The sequence below is a fragment of the Trachinotus anak genome, unplaced genomic scaffold, assembly GCF_046630095.1.
Source record: "Trachinotus anak isolate AG129_WGS33_773 ecotype Australia unplaced genomic scaffold, CSIRO_AGI_Tana_v1 ptg000012l, whole genome shotgun sequence".
Classification (NCBI taxonomy): Eukaryota; Metazoa; Chordata; class Actinopteri; order Carangiformes; family Carangidae; genus Trachinotus; species Trachinotus anak.
The window spans coordinates 873,059-889,142 of NW_027273863.1; the positions used below are offsets into that span (position 1 = coordinate 873,059).

At 41.4% G+C, this 16,084-nt stretch overlaps 2 protein-coding genes across 2 annotated transcripts; both read left to right on the forward strand.

Annotated features, from left to right (window-relative positions):
• The first annotated feature begins 19 nt into the window (after positions 1–19).
• On the forward strand, positions 20–15,711 carry dars2 (aspartyl-tRNA synthetase 2, mitochondrial). The gene is made up of 17 exons (XM_071491894.1): positions 20–533; positions 1,251–1,350; positions 2,203–2,269; positions 2,417–2,518; positions 5,617–5,712; positions 5,842–5,965; positions 7,608–7,654; positions 7,818–7,924; positions 8,722–8,791; positions 9,313–9,492; positions 10,549–10,656; positions 10,797–10,859; positions 11,842–11,994; positions 12,151–12,369; positions 12,901–13,011; positions 13,109–13,184; positions 14,527–15,711. The coding sequence occupies exons 1-17, from the start codon at positions 338–340 to the stop codon at positions 14,712–14,714; spliced, it is 2,007 nt and encodes a 668-aa protein (XP_071347995.1). The 5' UTR covers positions 20–337; the 3' UTR covers positions 14,715–15,711.
• LOC139629345 (uncharacterized) lies at positions 2,525–5,346 on the forward strand. Its single transcript, XM_071491902.1, has one exon. It carries the CDS (start codon positions 4,165–4,167, stop codon positions 4,810–4,812), a length of 648 nt encoding a protein of 215 aa, XP_071348003.1. The 5' UTR covers positions 2,525–4,164; the 3' UTR covers positions 4,813–5,346.
• Positions 15,712–16,084: the final 373 nt, after the last annotated feature.

The window sequence follows — 16,084 nt, forward strand, 5'->3', positions numbered from 1 at the left end:
ATGTCGCTCGAGTTCCCTTTTGCCGATTTAAATCGATTATGTTGGAGATTGATTACTTTGGGCCAAACAACATGGCGACACATCCGTTGACGTATCACCGACTGCAGGAACTGATGCGCCTCGACCCGACGCACAGTTGACAGAGGAGCCCATCCACGCGAGCGGAGAGCCGCCCTGCCACAGCCGACCAGGAGGCCGGGACGTGCGGAGCCCAGCCCTGGCCGAGTGACGGCGGAGCTCTCCCATCCAGCACACAGCGCGACCCGGTCTGGGGGCTCCTCGCAGAAGTGTGTCTCCGTGTGAGGACCACCGGGCGCACACCTCGTGGCCCTGGACCATGTTACATCAGCTCGGTGTCTCACTTTGCGTGAGAGCGGCAGCAAGACGCGGGTTTCTTCTGCAGAGAGGCGTCACCGGACTGAGAGCTCACCCCGAAGCTTTGAGCCCAGGACGGGGACTCGACCCGTGGAGAGCTGACCTGAGACGCCTGAGCTGCTCACACTCGCTTCACAAGTCTGATGCTCACACGGCAGGTATTTCACCCAGTGGTCGATCGACTGCTTGATTTTAGTAGTCGACCTTGTTCATCATGTGCGCCTGTATAATGATGTGCATTCACATCAAATACTCAAAGGGTTGCAGACACCACGCCTGAAGCTGCCCAAGGAAACTCATGGAGATGTGTTACCTCTGTATTAATGTGCTGGGAAATTCATGAGAAGAGTTGTACAATCTGTACATGTTTATGTGGATTTTAGATGTGGACTTTCAGCTTGATTTCCAATAAAGTTAGTAAAAGGTTATCTCCACTGATCATAGGTCTTTAGGTCACTGAAATAGAGAATTACCTAGATTTTTCTTTTCTTTTTTGCTTTCTATACTTAATGTGGTTTTATTCCAGTTAACAAGAAGACTGTTAGACAGGGTGAAGCTGGCTACACAAAACATACCGATGGGCAACAACTACATAAAAACGCCAAAGAGCAACACAGACAGCTTTTCTGTCTGCATTTTATTTCACTGGCAAAAGTTGGGGAAAACATTTGAGAATTACATTTATGAATATAAAATGTGGCCATAGAGTAAAATGTGTCAAATAAAATGTGTCCTTATCATTCCTGCTAAAGGTCAGTAAATCTGATTTGCTGGTGCTTTACGTTGGTATTTATACAATATGTCATTGTACACTAAGATGTTCATCTTCTGGGATTCTGAAAGTTGAAACTAACCTAACTCTGTTTTGTTATCAGGTCCCAGCAGTTTGTCACTCAGGAGCCACACATGTGGAGAACTGAGGCCGCGTCATGTAGGAGACACAGTCACTCTGTGCGGTTGGGTCCAGTATCTCAGGTGTTACTCTCTTACTGCCGTTGGCACAATGACATATGATATCAAAATGCTTCTTTAAAGCTGTGTAAGACGTTGACTTTAAACAGTGGCAGTGAGAGTTGACAGGTAAAAAGACTTTAGAGTGTACAGCTACGCCAGCAGCTACGCAAGACTTTACTTAGAATAGGCACAGTGGCACATGAGCTAAATGCTAACATTAGCATGCTAACATGCTTACAGTAAAGTTTACCATGTTTTGCCATTTTAGTTTAGCATGTTACCATGCTAACATAGCCTAATTAGCAGAAAACACAGGATACAGCCGAGGCCGATTGGATTGTTTTTAGTTCAGCAGACAAAGTATTGGACAAATTACAATTCAGACCCGATGATAGCAGCAGATGGAAAGTCAGAGGATAAAGTTATCATAATCTAATGTCTTCATGGCAATGAACAACTACACATTCTACATTCCATAGTTGTCAAGAAATATTACTCAAAGCCAAAAATGCCAGCCTCATGGTGGCACCAGAGGAAAAGTCAAAGTATCACCAAAGTCACCAGGATTCATCCTCTGGGAACCATGAATATTCTTTTCAAAATTTCTCACCTCACAATCTGTTCACTAGTTGTTGAGATATTTCAGTCTGGACCAAAGTGGTGGACCAACTGAGTGGCAGAGCTATGCCACTAGCATGGCTAAAATGTGAACTTCACTGCCCCTGACCTTGTGATGTCAGTAAACTGTACTCAGCATGTTCATGTTCATCGGCTCACCTCCTCACTGTTGTGTAGGAAGTAGTGTTGGTCGTTTGACTCCCATGAAGACTCATGCAAAGTTCTGTTTTAACAATGTGCTTCTGCCTTCAACAGACAAGACCTCTTTGTCATCTTGCGAGATTTCAGTGGCCTGACACAAATTTTAATTCCTCAAGAAAAAGTAAGGATGAAAACCGCCAAGTAACACAATACATTGTCTGTTATGAGTTTTACATGTAGTTGTAATGATAATGAAATTAAAAAACAAGAAAATAACAGAAAGGTATGCTATAAATCAGAAATTGTACCTTTTTTTCCTCGGTTTAAGTCTGCAAGTGCTTTGAAAGCAGTGCTGTGCGCCCTCACAGCAGAGTCCGTCATCAAGGTTACAGGAACTGTCAGACGACGACCAGCAGGGCAGGAGAACCAGGTGTGTGTTTGTGTATAATATTAGACAATGGCTGGCAGATGTTTTTATCCATATGAGGACATTCAGCACTGTTAAACCACAGAAAGACACTTTTTCTGTGAGAATAAGGAGGAAGGTGTTGAACGTTCAGAGGTTTTCAAAGTCCGTCACTGTAGACCTCCCCTCAGATAAAATTGAGGCGACTGCACCCCACCAGCACCATTGTCTATTCTATATGGATATTATGGATTTTATCTCCCCTGTTATTATTTGTAATAAGTAATCTTACTTCTGTTTGGGGATAATCATCCCTGAACATCTTTTTTCTAGGATTTCTGTGGATTTATTGATGTTTAGTGGTGATGGACATTAGAGATAATTATCAATCAATCAATCAATCAATCAATTGATCAATCGATCGACCAATTAATCACACTTTATTTATAAAACACTTTTCAAACAAATCAAATGCCATTCAAAGTGCTTGACAAAGTGACTGACAAAACAAGGGATAACAGTAACAATAACAATAAAGAATATTAGAAATAATAAAGGAAGAAATAGAAATAGGGCAATATAAAACATTACTTAAAATAACTCTATTTGAATAAAATAGTAAAAATGGTGATCAAATACAATAATGAAATAAATAATGATAAAAATAAAGGTAAAAGTAAAATCTTAAAATCAAAAATTATAAAAAATAAAAATACAAAATCCATCAAATTATAAAACACTACATAAAAGCCAGACTGAAAAGGTGGGTTTTAAGTTTGCGTTTAAAAATATCAATATTTCCAGCTCCTCTCACATCCTCTGGAAGGCTGTTCCAGCGTCCTGGAGCATAATGGCTGAAAGCAGCAACACCAGATGTTTTTGTTCTGCTTTGACGAACAGCTAAAAGATGATGAGGCCTTCCTGACTCATAAACCAAAAATTTCTCTGTTAGATAGTCTGGTGCAAAACCATGTAGTGCCTTATAAACTAATAAAAGAATTTTAAAATCAAATCAAATCCAAAACTATATCCTAAGTCACACTGGATCATATTCAGATTGGAATAATGATCAGTGAATTTAGAGGCTTCCGTGAGCTGTGTGTCAGAGTCACTGCTGCAGCTCCAACTGATGGTTGGTTAAAGGGCCAAATCAATGTGCAATAAAACAATGCAATAACTAACTTCCCTTTTACCTCACGCAGTATCTTTGGCTTTCATCTAGTGATGCACGCCTCACAGTTAGAAAACAGTCTGCTAACAGGACAATTAAATGGACTGACAGACATGTTTACACTCCTGTTCCTCTGTGTTCACTTGTATACTAACATCAGAAAGTAGTCAACCCATTAAAGTATACTGTATCTCAAAAGCTGTTGCAAAACGTTGCACACCTTTTGGCATAGCACAGAACTGTATCGTTCAACCACAAATGCTGACTGCCCCTCTCAGGGTGGAGCCTTTCAAGTTCAGAAGTTTCGTAGCTCTGATTGGAGTGATGTTCTTTTGTGAGCAGAACCATCCAGAACCAGGTCTAATGTGATCTGAGTCTGAGGCTGAACCTGCCTAAGAACGAGACACAGCTGTGAAGAGTTGAGACTGGGCTGCCTGGGTGAAAACCAGGAATCCTAACAGCTAGACCACATGGGAATACATAAATAAGAAATGCAAACATGGATGACATCACCTTGGCCTCCAGTGCTACAGTCAGAAACCTTGGTGTCATTTTTGACCAGGACTTGTCCTTTACTTCACATATAAAGCAAGTCTCTAGGACAGCCTTCTTCCACCTGCGCAATATTGCTAAAATCAGACCCATTCTGTGTCTAAAGGAAGCTGAAAAACTAGTTCATGCATTTGTTACCTCAAGACTGGACTACTGTAACTCTTTATTGTCAGGATGTCCCAAAAATGCAGTAAAAAGCCTCCAACTGATCCAGAATGCGGCAGCACGAGTACTGACAGGAACTAGGAAACGTGATCACATCTCTCCTGTGTTAGCCTCTCTGCATTGGCTCCCTGTAAAATCCAGAATCGAATTTAAAATCCTCCTCCTCACCTACAAAGCCATTAATGGTCAGGCACCATCGTACCTTGGAGAGCTTATAGTTCCCTATTTTCCCAATAGGACACTTCGCTCTCTAAATGCAGGTCAACTTGTGGTTCCCAGAGTTTGTAAGAGCAGAATGGGGGGCAGAGCCTTCAGCTATCAGGCTCCTCTCCTGTGGAACCAGCTCCCAGTGTGGGTTCGGGAGGCAGACACCCTCTCTACCTTTAAGATCAGGCTTAAAACTGTCTTGTTTAGTAAAGCTTATAGTTAGGGCTGGCTCGGGTATGTCCTGACCCATCCCTTAGTTATGCTGCTATAGAGCTAGACTGCTGGGGGATTCCCATGATTCACTGGGCGCTCTCTCCCTATTTCTGTCTCTCTCCCCCGCTCTCTCTCGATGACTTCATGCCATTAACTTTGTATTTTTTCTCTCCTGTAGTTTGTGCTTCTCCTCTCTCTCCCTCTCTCTGTCCTCATTCTGCAGGTCTCTCTGCCTCTGGAGCAGCAGGATCCAGATCCACTACTACTCATCTTTACTATTAACCACTGTTACCTGTCATTATTATTGATAACACCATTACCGACACAGCTGTTCCTGGTCTCTCTCTCTCTCTCTTCTCTCCCCTCTCCTCCCCCTCCCCCTCTTTCTATCTTCTCCTAAACCCAACCGGTCGAGGCAGACCCCCCCCCCCACCCTGAGCCCGGTTCTGTTGGAGGTTTCTTCCTGTTAAAAGGGAGTTTTTCCTCCCCCCTGTCGCCTAGCGCTTGCTCTTTGTGGGAACTGTTGGGTTTATTCTGTAACAAAGTAAGGTCTTGACCTGACCCTGTAAAGAGCCTTGAGATAATGTATATTATGATTTGGCGCTATACAAATAAAATTGAATTGAATTGAATTGAAAACACCATCTTCAGTAAACATCCTCAGTCATATCAAGGATTTAATTATTGATTTTATCGGATTAAAATTACTAGTTGCAGCAAAGTTAAGCAGAATTTGCAGAGTGACATTTAGCATTTAACACAAGACATTTATTGTGTAGAGTGCCTTGTCCTCTCATTCTGCTGTATTCAACAGGGGATGCCAACAGGAGAAATAGAAGTCCTTGCTGAGAACATGGAAGTTTTCAACGTGTGCCGCAAATTGCCTTTTGAGATTAAAGACTTTGTCAAAGTAGGTGGTTTATATTACATGCATATGCAACATTTTACAAATGCTCTGAGCAAGAAACAGGTTTTATTATTGTTAATTATCACAATCAGTTGTGCTTTTGTTCTGTGTTTGTGTTTTTCGATTGTACAGAAGTCGGAGTCGTTGCGGATGCAATATCGCTACCTGGACCTGAGGTCCTCTCAGATGCAGAGAAACCTCAGACTCAGATCTCAGCTGGTGATGAAGATGAGGGAGTACCTCTGTAATGTACACGGTACGGAGAGAGAGAGAGAGATTCATTTTCTCTGCTCAGTCCTTTTACCACCTATCATAACCTGCCTGTGAGGAACAGAGTACAGAGGAAACCCATACAAACACTACACATAAACAGTAGCAACCAGGGGCCTCATCTACAAAGATCTGCATAGAATTCACACCTGAAGTCCCACACGCACGAAGCGGGAAAGCTTCAGATGTATGAAACCATGTGCTGGCAGGATTCCACACACATTTTCTCTGTAAATCCCAGTTAACATGAAATTGAGTGCTCGTGCATAAGCACTACACTCCACCCTCTCTCTCTCCCCCAAATTTACTATGCTAATGAGTATAAATATGCCCTGCACCTGAATAAGGTATAACTCTTCTACACATGTTCCCTTGAGTGAAATAACTAAAATAATAACAGTAGTATTTGGTTTATTTCATATACTATTTACGTCCACCGTACAGTATTTTCCACATACAGACAGGTGACAAACTAAAGGAAAAAAACAGTGTTTTAGTCAGGTGTTGCCATCAGAACAGCTTCAGTGCTTCTTGGCATTGATTCTACAAGACTCTGAACTCTGTTGTGTTCAGTTGGGTTGAGATCTGGTGACTGTCATTTGATTCATGTCATATTCATGCTTATCAATGAGGCCTTGTGCCCTGTGGACAGGGGTACTGTCATCCAGTTTCTCCGGTGATTTTCAGATTTGTCCTGTAATTTGTCACCTGTCTGTTTGTACAGATGTAATGCAGCAGTGCATCAGGCAAAAGATGAGACAATCGGAACCTTTTCCAAAGCGTTAGTTTATCGATGGAAGCACAGATGGACAAACATCAGGGTGATTGGCATGTCTCTCAAACCAGAGGAGCAATGATGCTCTAGATACATGATATTTGGGGGCGACTATGCTTCCATTGGATTCAGAGGGTTATTAACTTAGAAGTGGATTTTAAAATTAATTGAACTTGTGAATTAATTGCTTGCCAAGAAGCCACCCATCACACACTCTGCCAACTTGTAGCCTTTTCTTGTGCAGACGAAGAAACTGGCTCTCGCTGCAAATTGTGCTTTCATGTATTCCTGGTCAACTCTGTATACCTGACTGACATACGGATGATCCTGTCCCATACAGCTGTCACGGCATGGCTCAAGGACAACTGGAACAGTCCTGACCAGTCTCTGAAATCTGAAACAGCTGCTATGCCAGTCATTGCAAAAATATGTGTGCTCTCTAAATATCTATTCCCTTCTAATTCTGCCATTGTTATTAGGGTGTGTAATGCATCCTTTGGTGCATGTATATGTCCACTTATTTAAGTGCATACACATGGATGTGTTATTTTTTCCAATAAGGCCCATTTGTCTATGCGTGTGAGACCCCAGTTCCTAATGAAAGTCTTTTCACTGCATCGCCTCCAGGTGTCACTAGTTGACTAGAAACATTACAAATGTACGTACACCAGACATGCAGCTGACGAGGAGGAACTTTTCACTTTTGACATATCTGACCGTGAGCGTGAGAGGTGCCATACGCACGGTTTTGTGCAAATGCAATGTTTGCGCATGAGGCTCCAGGAACAGGATCTAGTTCCTTCTTGCTGTCTAATGCGTGACTTTCACAATGTGTGTGTTTTGTAATTTGCAGATTTTGTCGATGTGGAAACTCCTACTTTGTTCAAAAGAACACCAGGGGTAAGATTGCTTTTTTTTTGGCAATGGAAACATACAGAGAACGGAAGAATTCACACTGTCACATTTCTCTAAAGTTCCCATTTTGGAGCAAAGCACAACTAACACATTATGATGTCTGATATTTAACCGAGGCCCAGATGTTGTATGTTCTTTTCTATTCCAGGGAGCCAAAGAGTTTGTGGTTCCTTCCAGAGAGCCTGGCCGGTTCTTCTCCCTGCCCCAGAGTCCACAGCAGTTTAAACAGCTTCTCATGGTGGCTGGTATAGACAGGTGGGTCCACTACACTAAATATTTTTCCACTACTTGACTGAGGCTTGAGGCTCGAGGTGGAGTGGTCATCTAGTAATTGCTCCCTAGTTTGATCCCCGGCTGCTCCAGAGAGCGTGTTTAAGTGTCCTCGAGCAGGACACTGGACCTCTCCTGATGCTGCCTCATCAGTGTGTCAATGTGTGTATGAATGGGTGAATAAGACATACATTGTAAACTTGGGGAAACTTTTACCAATTTTGTTTTTTTTTTTAACACACATGGTTCATTTTCATTTTAGTTTTTGACCTTTGTTTTTGAATGTAGTATGTAAAGAACCTTAGGGTGCATCTTTGCATGAAAGGTTCTGTACAAGTAAATTATGATTAGGATGATGATGATGATTATTATTAATATTATATTAACAGAATAAGTGGCTTGTGATCGATGGCAACATTTATCAGTCAGAGAGGCTGGATACATTCAGTAGCCTATATTACACACAGCCTAGTATACTTCTTGTCTACAATATGTTTATCAGAAGTAAGATTTCAGGATTTTGAGATAAGCAGGTTTTTATCACACCTCCCTGCAGTAGCCTAGTTTTTTCCCAATTTCCAGATCAGGTGCAGTTCATCTCAAACAAGCCCAGTGGTCACTGACCAAGAGTTAACTGCTATCTTACACTGTGAAAACAGACATTTTAGACTTTAGATAACAAGTTTCCTTGTTCTAGCTGTTTTTATCTTTACCTGGAACAGAGCCAGGGTTTTGATGCTTTGATTCAACATGCTGTCACTTTGTCTTTCTCACTGTGGCAGGTACTTCCAGATGGCTCGGTGCTACAGAGATGAAGGCTCCAAACCAGACCGGCAGCCTGAGTTCACCCAGGTGAGAGTTAAATATAATAAAACATTTTAAATACTTCCTTTTTTTAGTTTCACACTTGTGTGATCAGAGTTGATGCTGTAATATTCAGATCCAGTCTAAGAATTCAGACTTCAGACGGTGAAGTTACTTGAGTTCTTGCTGTACCAGGAGTCAAACCTGGGTCACATGGGTGCAAATCCTCACTGCTGTACTGTGTGGGAAAACACAGGTAAACAGAACTGAGTCTGAGTCTTGAGACCAGTTTTCTAATGTTCTGCACTTTATTGTTTATTTTCCTACAAAACACTGGGGGATTTCACCCTTCACCTCATTTACCACATTCAGTAGCTGAATGTTGGGATGAGTGGTACAGAAGCTTTAGCACGCTCGTGTTCCCTTTTCTTCTGGCTGATGAGATCTGGTTTGCCCTGTTTTTCATCAGAGTCACTGTTGTATCGTTATTCAGGTGCTGACTTGAATCTTACCAGCCGATACAATCCTAATCAGTCGTATCTGAGCTGTCCTCTCGTTATTTCTCCCAGGTCGACATTGAGATGTCTTTTGTGGACCAGGCAGGTATCATGTCCCTCGTGGAGGGTTTGTTACAGTACTCCTGGCCTGCAGAGCAAGGTTCAATTAAGGTTCCTTTCCAAACCATGACATATGAAGAGGCCATGAGGGACTACGGCGTCGACAAACCTGACACTAGGTTCAGTATGAAGGTGGGTGCTTGTGGTTTGTTTGTTTCTTAATGTCTCTTAGATAACTGGTTATCAGATCATTTCTTGTGCTTTGATGAGGCTCAAATGAACTGAACCCTTTTGCAGAAGAACAGAATAAAGGTAATTTAATGACTGCAATTACTGGTATTACTGTTGAGATTAAACTTGCTCTGCCTTTTTGAATGATTTTCATACATTTGTCTTCAGATTTGCTGATTAATACAATCTAATTTTAGAGTTACACATACTTTAATAAAATGTACAAACAAACATTGATTTTAAACTGGTCATCAACTCATACAAAGCCATCCTGAATCTCTTGATCGTGGTTATTTAAAGGTGAGATGACATGAGTATTTAGTTTGGAATAATATCATTTGAATCCTGCACCTAACACTTGGGGCTAGTATCTTGAAGCGAAGTCAAATCAGTCTGGTTCCCTTCAAGTTTCCTCCTGCACTGAGCCTAACTTTGTTGATCCTGGATTAACTTTTTCGTCTCATGATGAACAAACTGTTACAGTCTGAATATGTGACTTTTTCTGTGGAGAAGAAAAGTACTTAATGTCTGATATGGTCTGTCTGAAATATTGCAATTATAATTTACTTGGAGCTAATTGCTGTTATTGGGTCATTTTGAGCTGGGATTTTGGAGTAAAGATATAGAAAATCAATCTACAGTTATGATGACCCTGTCAGAATGAAATACATTTAGTGCAAATGCAGCTAATGCATCTGTCATTCATTCTGTATTTAGTGTGTCACTTTGTTAGAAGCTCTGGAAAGTCTAGAAAAGCAAAGCAGTTCTACTGACGTATTAATATATCTATTAATCTATTTGTCACTTTACTGTCAAGTTAGTACTTCTGTCCCTGTAGAGCTAGGTGGTGATGATGAGTCTGCTCAGCTTTGCAATGCCAGAAAAGCTGAGTTAAGCTCAAAGATAGCTGGCTATCGGTCTAATCTTGCTCTAACCAGCTGTTTTTACATCAAATTTAGTGTCCTATATTTGTGCAACTGTCTCTCTGTCTGAATCCCTGTCTTTCATCTTGTCCAGTTGATTGACCTCACTGAGGTTTTCTTATCCACGGAAATTGAATTCCTCAGATCAGCTGTCAGCCAACCAGGAGGCAGCGTTCAGGCCATCTGTGTCCCCGGTGGAGCGGTGAGAGAAGAAACATTTTCTGTGGCTGAAATGCTCTGCACTGTATTGTTTGGTACAATAAAGAGACATGAAACCTGTGTTTGATATGTAACAGGTTGCTATTATCTGATATCTGTGATTTTCTTTCTGTTTGACTACAGAAACTTTTCTCTGGGAAAGATTTGGAAGAACTGAAACAAACAGCTAAGACTCAGTTTGAACAGGTAGATTTGTTTTCCCTCTTTTTTTTTCATTCCAATCTATCAAGTAGCTGTTGAGATATTTTTGTCTAGACTAAAGTGGTGCACCGACGTACTGACAGACTGACATTCCATCCCTAGAGCCGTGCTGCTAACATGCTAAAGCTGATTATCATAATCAGTGTTGGGCAGTAGCACGTTACTCAGTAACAAATTACTGTAATTTTATTACTTTCCCCAGTAACAAGTAGTTGTAAAACAGTAATAATATTAGTGTTACTAATCCTATCAGCATTGCCTTATGATGAAGTCGTTCTGCTGATGTCCTGTATAGCAAAGATGCTCTTCTTGCAGCTGCTATATGTCTGAGGTTAAAACTCCAAAGGGTGAGAGATGAGGGCAGGAGAGAAGTACAACACTCCGAGCATCTAGCTCACCTGAGGAGCGGCTTCTTAAATCAGGAGGTTTGGTCCTTACTCCGACAAGAAACAGACTGTCTGATGAGAGGTTTGAGCAGTTTGAGAAGCTGCTGTGAGATATCATCATTATTTCACTTCTGGGACATTGCATAATATGTTGGGGCTGAAATAACAAAACAGGAAGCTACAGCATCAACCTAAATGTGCAGTGTTTGATATTTTTGTGAAGGGAAAGTAATATAGTAATGTAACTAATTACTTCTGATATGAAGTAATCAGTAAAGCAATACTATTACTTTTAAAGGAATAATGAAGTAAGTAAGTAAAAAAGTAACTTATTACTCTTCCTGAGTAACTTGCCCAAAACTGATCATAATGCACATGAAAGCGATACAAAATTACAGCAACACAATCCTGTCAAACATTCTGCAGAGAAGAAGCAACATTGCTCTGTGCAGCCTAAACAAAACACAACTGAGGAAGCTTCACAAACATTATGTGAGGGTGAATTTTACAGGTGTGATAATATTGTGTCCACGCCCAGTGTACCCTAATTGAGCCTTTTTTCTTGCATGTTTTGTCCCTAGGAGCTGAGCGTGGTGCTGGTCAGAGCAGATGGGACGCTGAAGTCTGCCCTGAAAAAGCTGCTGTCTGCCTCTACCACAGAGGAGCTGTTGAGCAGGACACAAGCCAAACCTGGAGACCTGCTGCTGATGGCAGCTGGTTCCCTCCACACTGTGGTAATAGAATCATGATCAAACTTGCATTAGACTGATGAAGGGGAATAATAAGCAGAGACAGAGAGAACTGAAAGAAACCTGATTATACATGTCTCTTCCTGTGTCCTTCCCTCCCACCCTTCCTCTCTCCTGTATCTTCCCCTGCTCTGCTCTCAGCGCCCTATGCTGGGTAGTCTTCGCCTACAGTGTGCAGAGTTCCTGGAGTCTCACAGTGTTTCACTACGAGACCCATCAGCGCTCCACTTCCTGTGGGTTGTGGACTTCCCTCTCTTCTTGCCTAAAGAAGATGAGCCAGAGCAGCTGGAGTCAGCCCATCATCCATTTACTGCTGCACTGCCGGAGGACACACAGTTACTCTACACAGAGCCACACAAGGTAGTCATGTAGATTCTCTCACAATCTGTTTAAATGCCTTTTTTATGCCTCTGTGTCGGCAACAGCCAGGACAGGAGGCATTATGTTTTTGGGTGGTTTGGTTGGCTTTATTCTGATTGGTTAGTTGGTTTGTAGCTGCTCTGATTGAGTGCTCTGTAGCCGTAAGCTGATTTGTTGATTTGTACCCATATTTAGATTGGTTGGCTTGTAGCTCTATTCAAATCAACATTCACTTGGACTCAAGCAGAACTGATTAGATTTTGATGGTGTCACAAACTGTCACAATGGTCAAAAGTCAAAGGCCATGGTCACAGTGACCTCACAAAATACGTTTTTAGCTGCAACTCAAAGATTCATACTGCAATTATGACAAAATTACACACAAATGATTACTATTTTATGATTCTGGATAAACAGGGATGTAACCTGAAACTAGTCTGAGTGGTTGAGGCATACAAGCAGGAAGTCAAGTTCAATAACTATCCATCTTGGAGAGTGCAAGCCTCATGCTGTGTATCTTAACTGTCCCAGGTGCGTGGTCAGCACTATGACCTGGTGTTGAATGGCTGTGAGATTGGAGGAGGATCCATCCGTATCCACAAAGCCTCAGAGCAGCTTCATGTGCTCAAGAATATCCTCAAGGTAAGTCATTTTATGTCCTGCCAGTGTTCAGTCTACCTCTGGAACTGGGTTGAATCAATTGCAGATTATAACAAGTTTTGACATGTGTCTGCTGCAGGAGGATCCCAGTCTCCTCTCTCACCTGCTGGAGGCTCTGGACTCAGGAGCACCACCACATGGAGGCATTGCTTTAGGTAACTCACAAAAAAAACATAAAATTACTCACAGCTCATTTCCCACAACCTGTAGAGCAGGTGTCGGCAAGTAAGTTTGGCTTTGGGCCAGTTTTTTTTCTAACCCATTACATAGTGGGCCAGAACATAGTCAAAGGCTAATCTAAGGAATTGGTCGATAAAAATGCAACTTAAATTTGCTTTATTACTGTTCACATGAGGCTCTGTGGCCCACAGTCACATATTAAACATTTGACTGATTTAATGAACTGGTGTTATTTTTTCTTATACACATCTCATGTCCGCTATTTCAGAGCTCTGTCAAGCAAGTGACAGAACCTTTGGAACTTTCTGTCAGAACTCTTCATGATTGAAGCTAAAAGCTTGTTAGATAAAAAGACAAAAATCACTAAAGAGGAAGTGACTCAGTGGGTAACTGCTGCTGCCATGATAGAGATCTGTTGTCAGACCAGGTGCTGTGCGCAGACGCCTGATGTGACTGTTTGTGTCTGTCATTCACTCTCAACGTGGATAAAAGTGTAATAAGCATCTTCAGGTGGTGGGAGATTCTCTATTTCTACCTTAGCTATAGCCTAATGTGAGCCTGTTAGTTCAATATTTTAAGAGTTAAAAAAATATATGATTATCAAAATAATATGGTGGGCCAGATATTATTGCTGGGGGGCCAGTTTTGGCCCGTGGGCCAACCACTGCTGTAGAGTTTTGTCAGACTGATCTTTGCTACCAGCTCAGGTTTTTCATTGGACAATGTTAGCTAGCCAGAGCTTAATCAAATGCAAGGATGGGTATGACATACAAATTCACATCTAAGTTCATTTTAGTTGTTTCCACAAGGGGCTTAATATAATATTGCAGCAATGAGTTTTGGAACCCCCTGATGCATGTGCATCCTTGGCTGCTCAGAAACAGGAAACTTGTCTATAGGATCAGTGGAGATGGTGCCGCACTCTCTCACAGTCCACGCTGGGACTGCAGCTGGGGCCTCTTCTGGGCTGTCCAGGTGGGGACGGGGTTGTGGGGTCAGCCGGGAGCCATGTTCATTGCCACCACAGGGGATGGGTTCAAGGACCACTGGGAACTGCAGAGGGGCCACAGCGCCGTGTTGCTGAATGCAGGGCATCAGTGAGCCAGCAGAACATTTACATTTTACAGATCAGTTTTGCATATCTGTCAAGATACAATTTAAAGTGGCAGCAGTGCACTGGGCAGAGCATATAGTATATACAATAAATTAAATGAAAAGTGTAATACTACTATTAAAAATGTATAATTATCCTGCTGAAAATGTGAAAATTATTGTATATTTATTAAGTTGTCTGATCACTCGTCCGTGCTTTTCTAGGTTTGGACCGGCTTGTCTCCATCATGGTCGGGGCTCCCAGCATTCGTGATGTCATTGCCTTCCCCAAGTCGTTCCGGGGTCATGACCTAATGAGCCGTGCCCCTGACTTCGTATCTGAGGAGGAGCTGAAGTCTTACCACATCTCTGTCAGATGGCCAACGGAGCGAGGAGGAGAAGAGGGGAAGTGAGGAGATTAAGAGTGAAGAGAAATAGAGAGACATCAGATGCCTTCCCAGATCTCTGTAACCCTGACAACAGAGGAAAGAGGAGGATGATTAGGAGAAAGAGGTGAGCAGACCATAAGCAGTCTATGGAAAAACTCAGCTGGCTGGGCAGAGACACGGAGGAGGAGAGAAAATGAGGAGGAGGTGATGTTGTGGCTGAATCTCAGTGCTGTTACTTTTAAATGGAACAGAACAGCGAACATGGAAACAGCCACAGCGCACAGTGTAGAAATCAAAGAATGCCGAATTCAACAAAGAAGAAAACCTTATCACAAGTCTCACTGATAGTGAAAGACACTATGACGATGTTTGCTCCCAGACCAACGCTCCATACATCAGTAAAAATGAGTAATGTTTCAAAGACTTGCTGGAACTCACATGACACTAAAGAGCTGTTTATTTGGTTTCAGAGAATGTTCCACGAGAATAAAACTATGAAGAAACACTTAAACTGTGTAATTTTCTGGGATCCAAAACAAGTTTAATCATACTGGAGGGTATAATCTCTAATAAAACCATAGAAGCTTTATCACACTGTATGTCCAAGGTATTTGTGAACACAGTTTCTGATCATGATCAGGCAGATGCATTTTTAAAAAACATGTTCACTCCTTAACTCTTGTGGTGTAGTTATGCATCAAGCCATCAGGTCGCCCATCAACAACTGCTTTTATATGCAATTATTTTTTTGTAATTTTTTCAAGAAAAAAATGCCAAAAAAATTACCTGGTTTCCTTTCACCAATGGGATTTACTGCTTTTTTTCATTTTATGTGATCGTAAAGTGAATACTTGTGGGTTTTAGACTGTTGGACGGACAAAACAAGATATTGTAAGACATCACCTTGGACTCTGTGCTGTTTTGACAATTTTATGATATTTTGTAGAATGAATGATTATCGATTATTTGATAAAACAATTGGCAGATGAATCAACAACGAAATTAAAGAATATAAAAATAATTATCTCTACTAGAGATTTCTGCCTCCATGCCAATGCAATGGGGGTAAATTGAATTTTGTCCTGTATTTACACAGTGTTTTATAAACTACAGTAAGAAATTTGCAACAGTTAAATCATACATTCCTATAAAACAGTTTATTGGGGACAAAGATAAATTATTAGTTGTAAATCCAATGACCAAAAATATACAAACATATAAAAATCCAAATAGACAAGTATTTTTATCTCACCTGTAGACATCAGTGGTGGGAAGTAATTAAGCACATTTACTCTGAACTTACTTAGTGGAAATAAACCACTAAATAAACATACAGATTGTTAGTTTAATGATTCAGTTATTCTGTTTATTTTGTCACTGCCTTCTAGCCACAC

Bases quoted from the DNA above. Each gene is read 5' to 3' on its own strand.
- dars2 (XM_071491894.1), top strand. From the start codon at position 338: ATGTTACATCAGCTCGGTGTCTCACTTTGCGTGAGAGCGGCAGCAAGA. The intron at 7,655-7,817 runs GTAAGATTGCTT...TTTCTATTCCAG, and splicing joins TGTTCAAAAGAACACCAGGG to GGAGCCAAAGAGTTTGTGGT. The intron at 10,860-11,841 runs GTAGATTTGTTT...TTTTGTCCCTAG, and splicing joins CTAAGACTCAGTTTGAACAG to GAGCTGAGCGTGGTGCTGGT.
- LOC139629345 (XM_071491902.1), top strand. From the start codon at position 4,165: ATGGATGACATCACCTTGGCCTCCAGTGCTACAGTCAGAAACCTTGGT.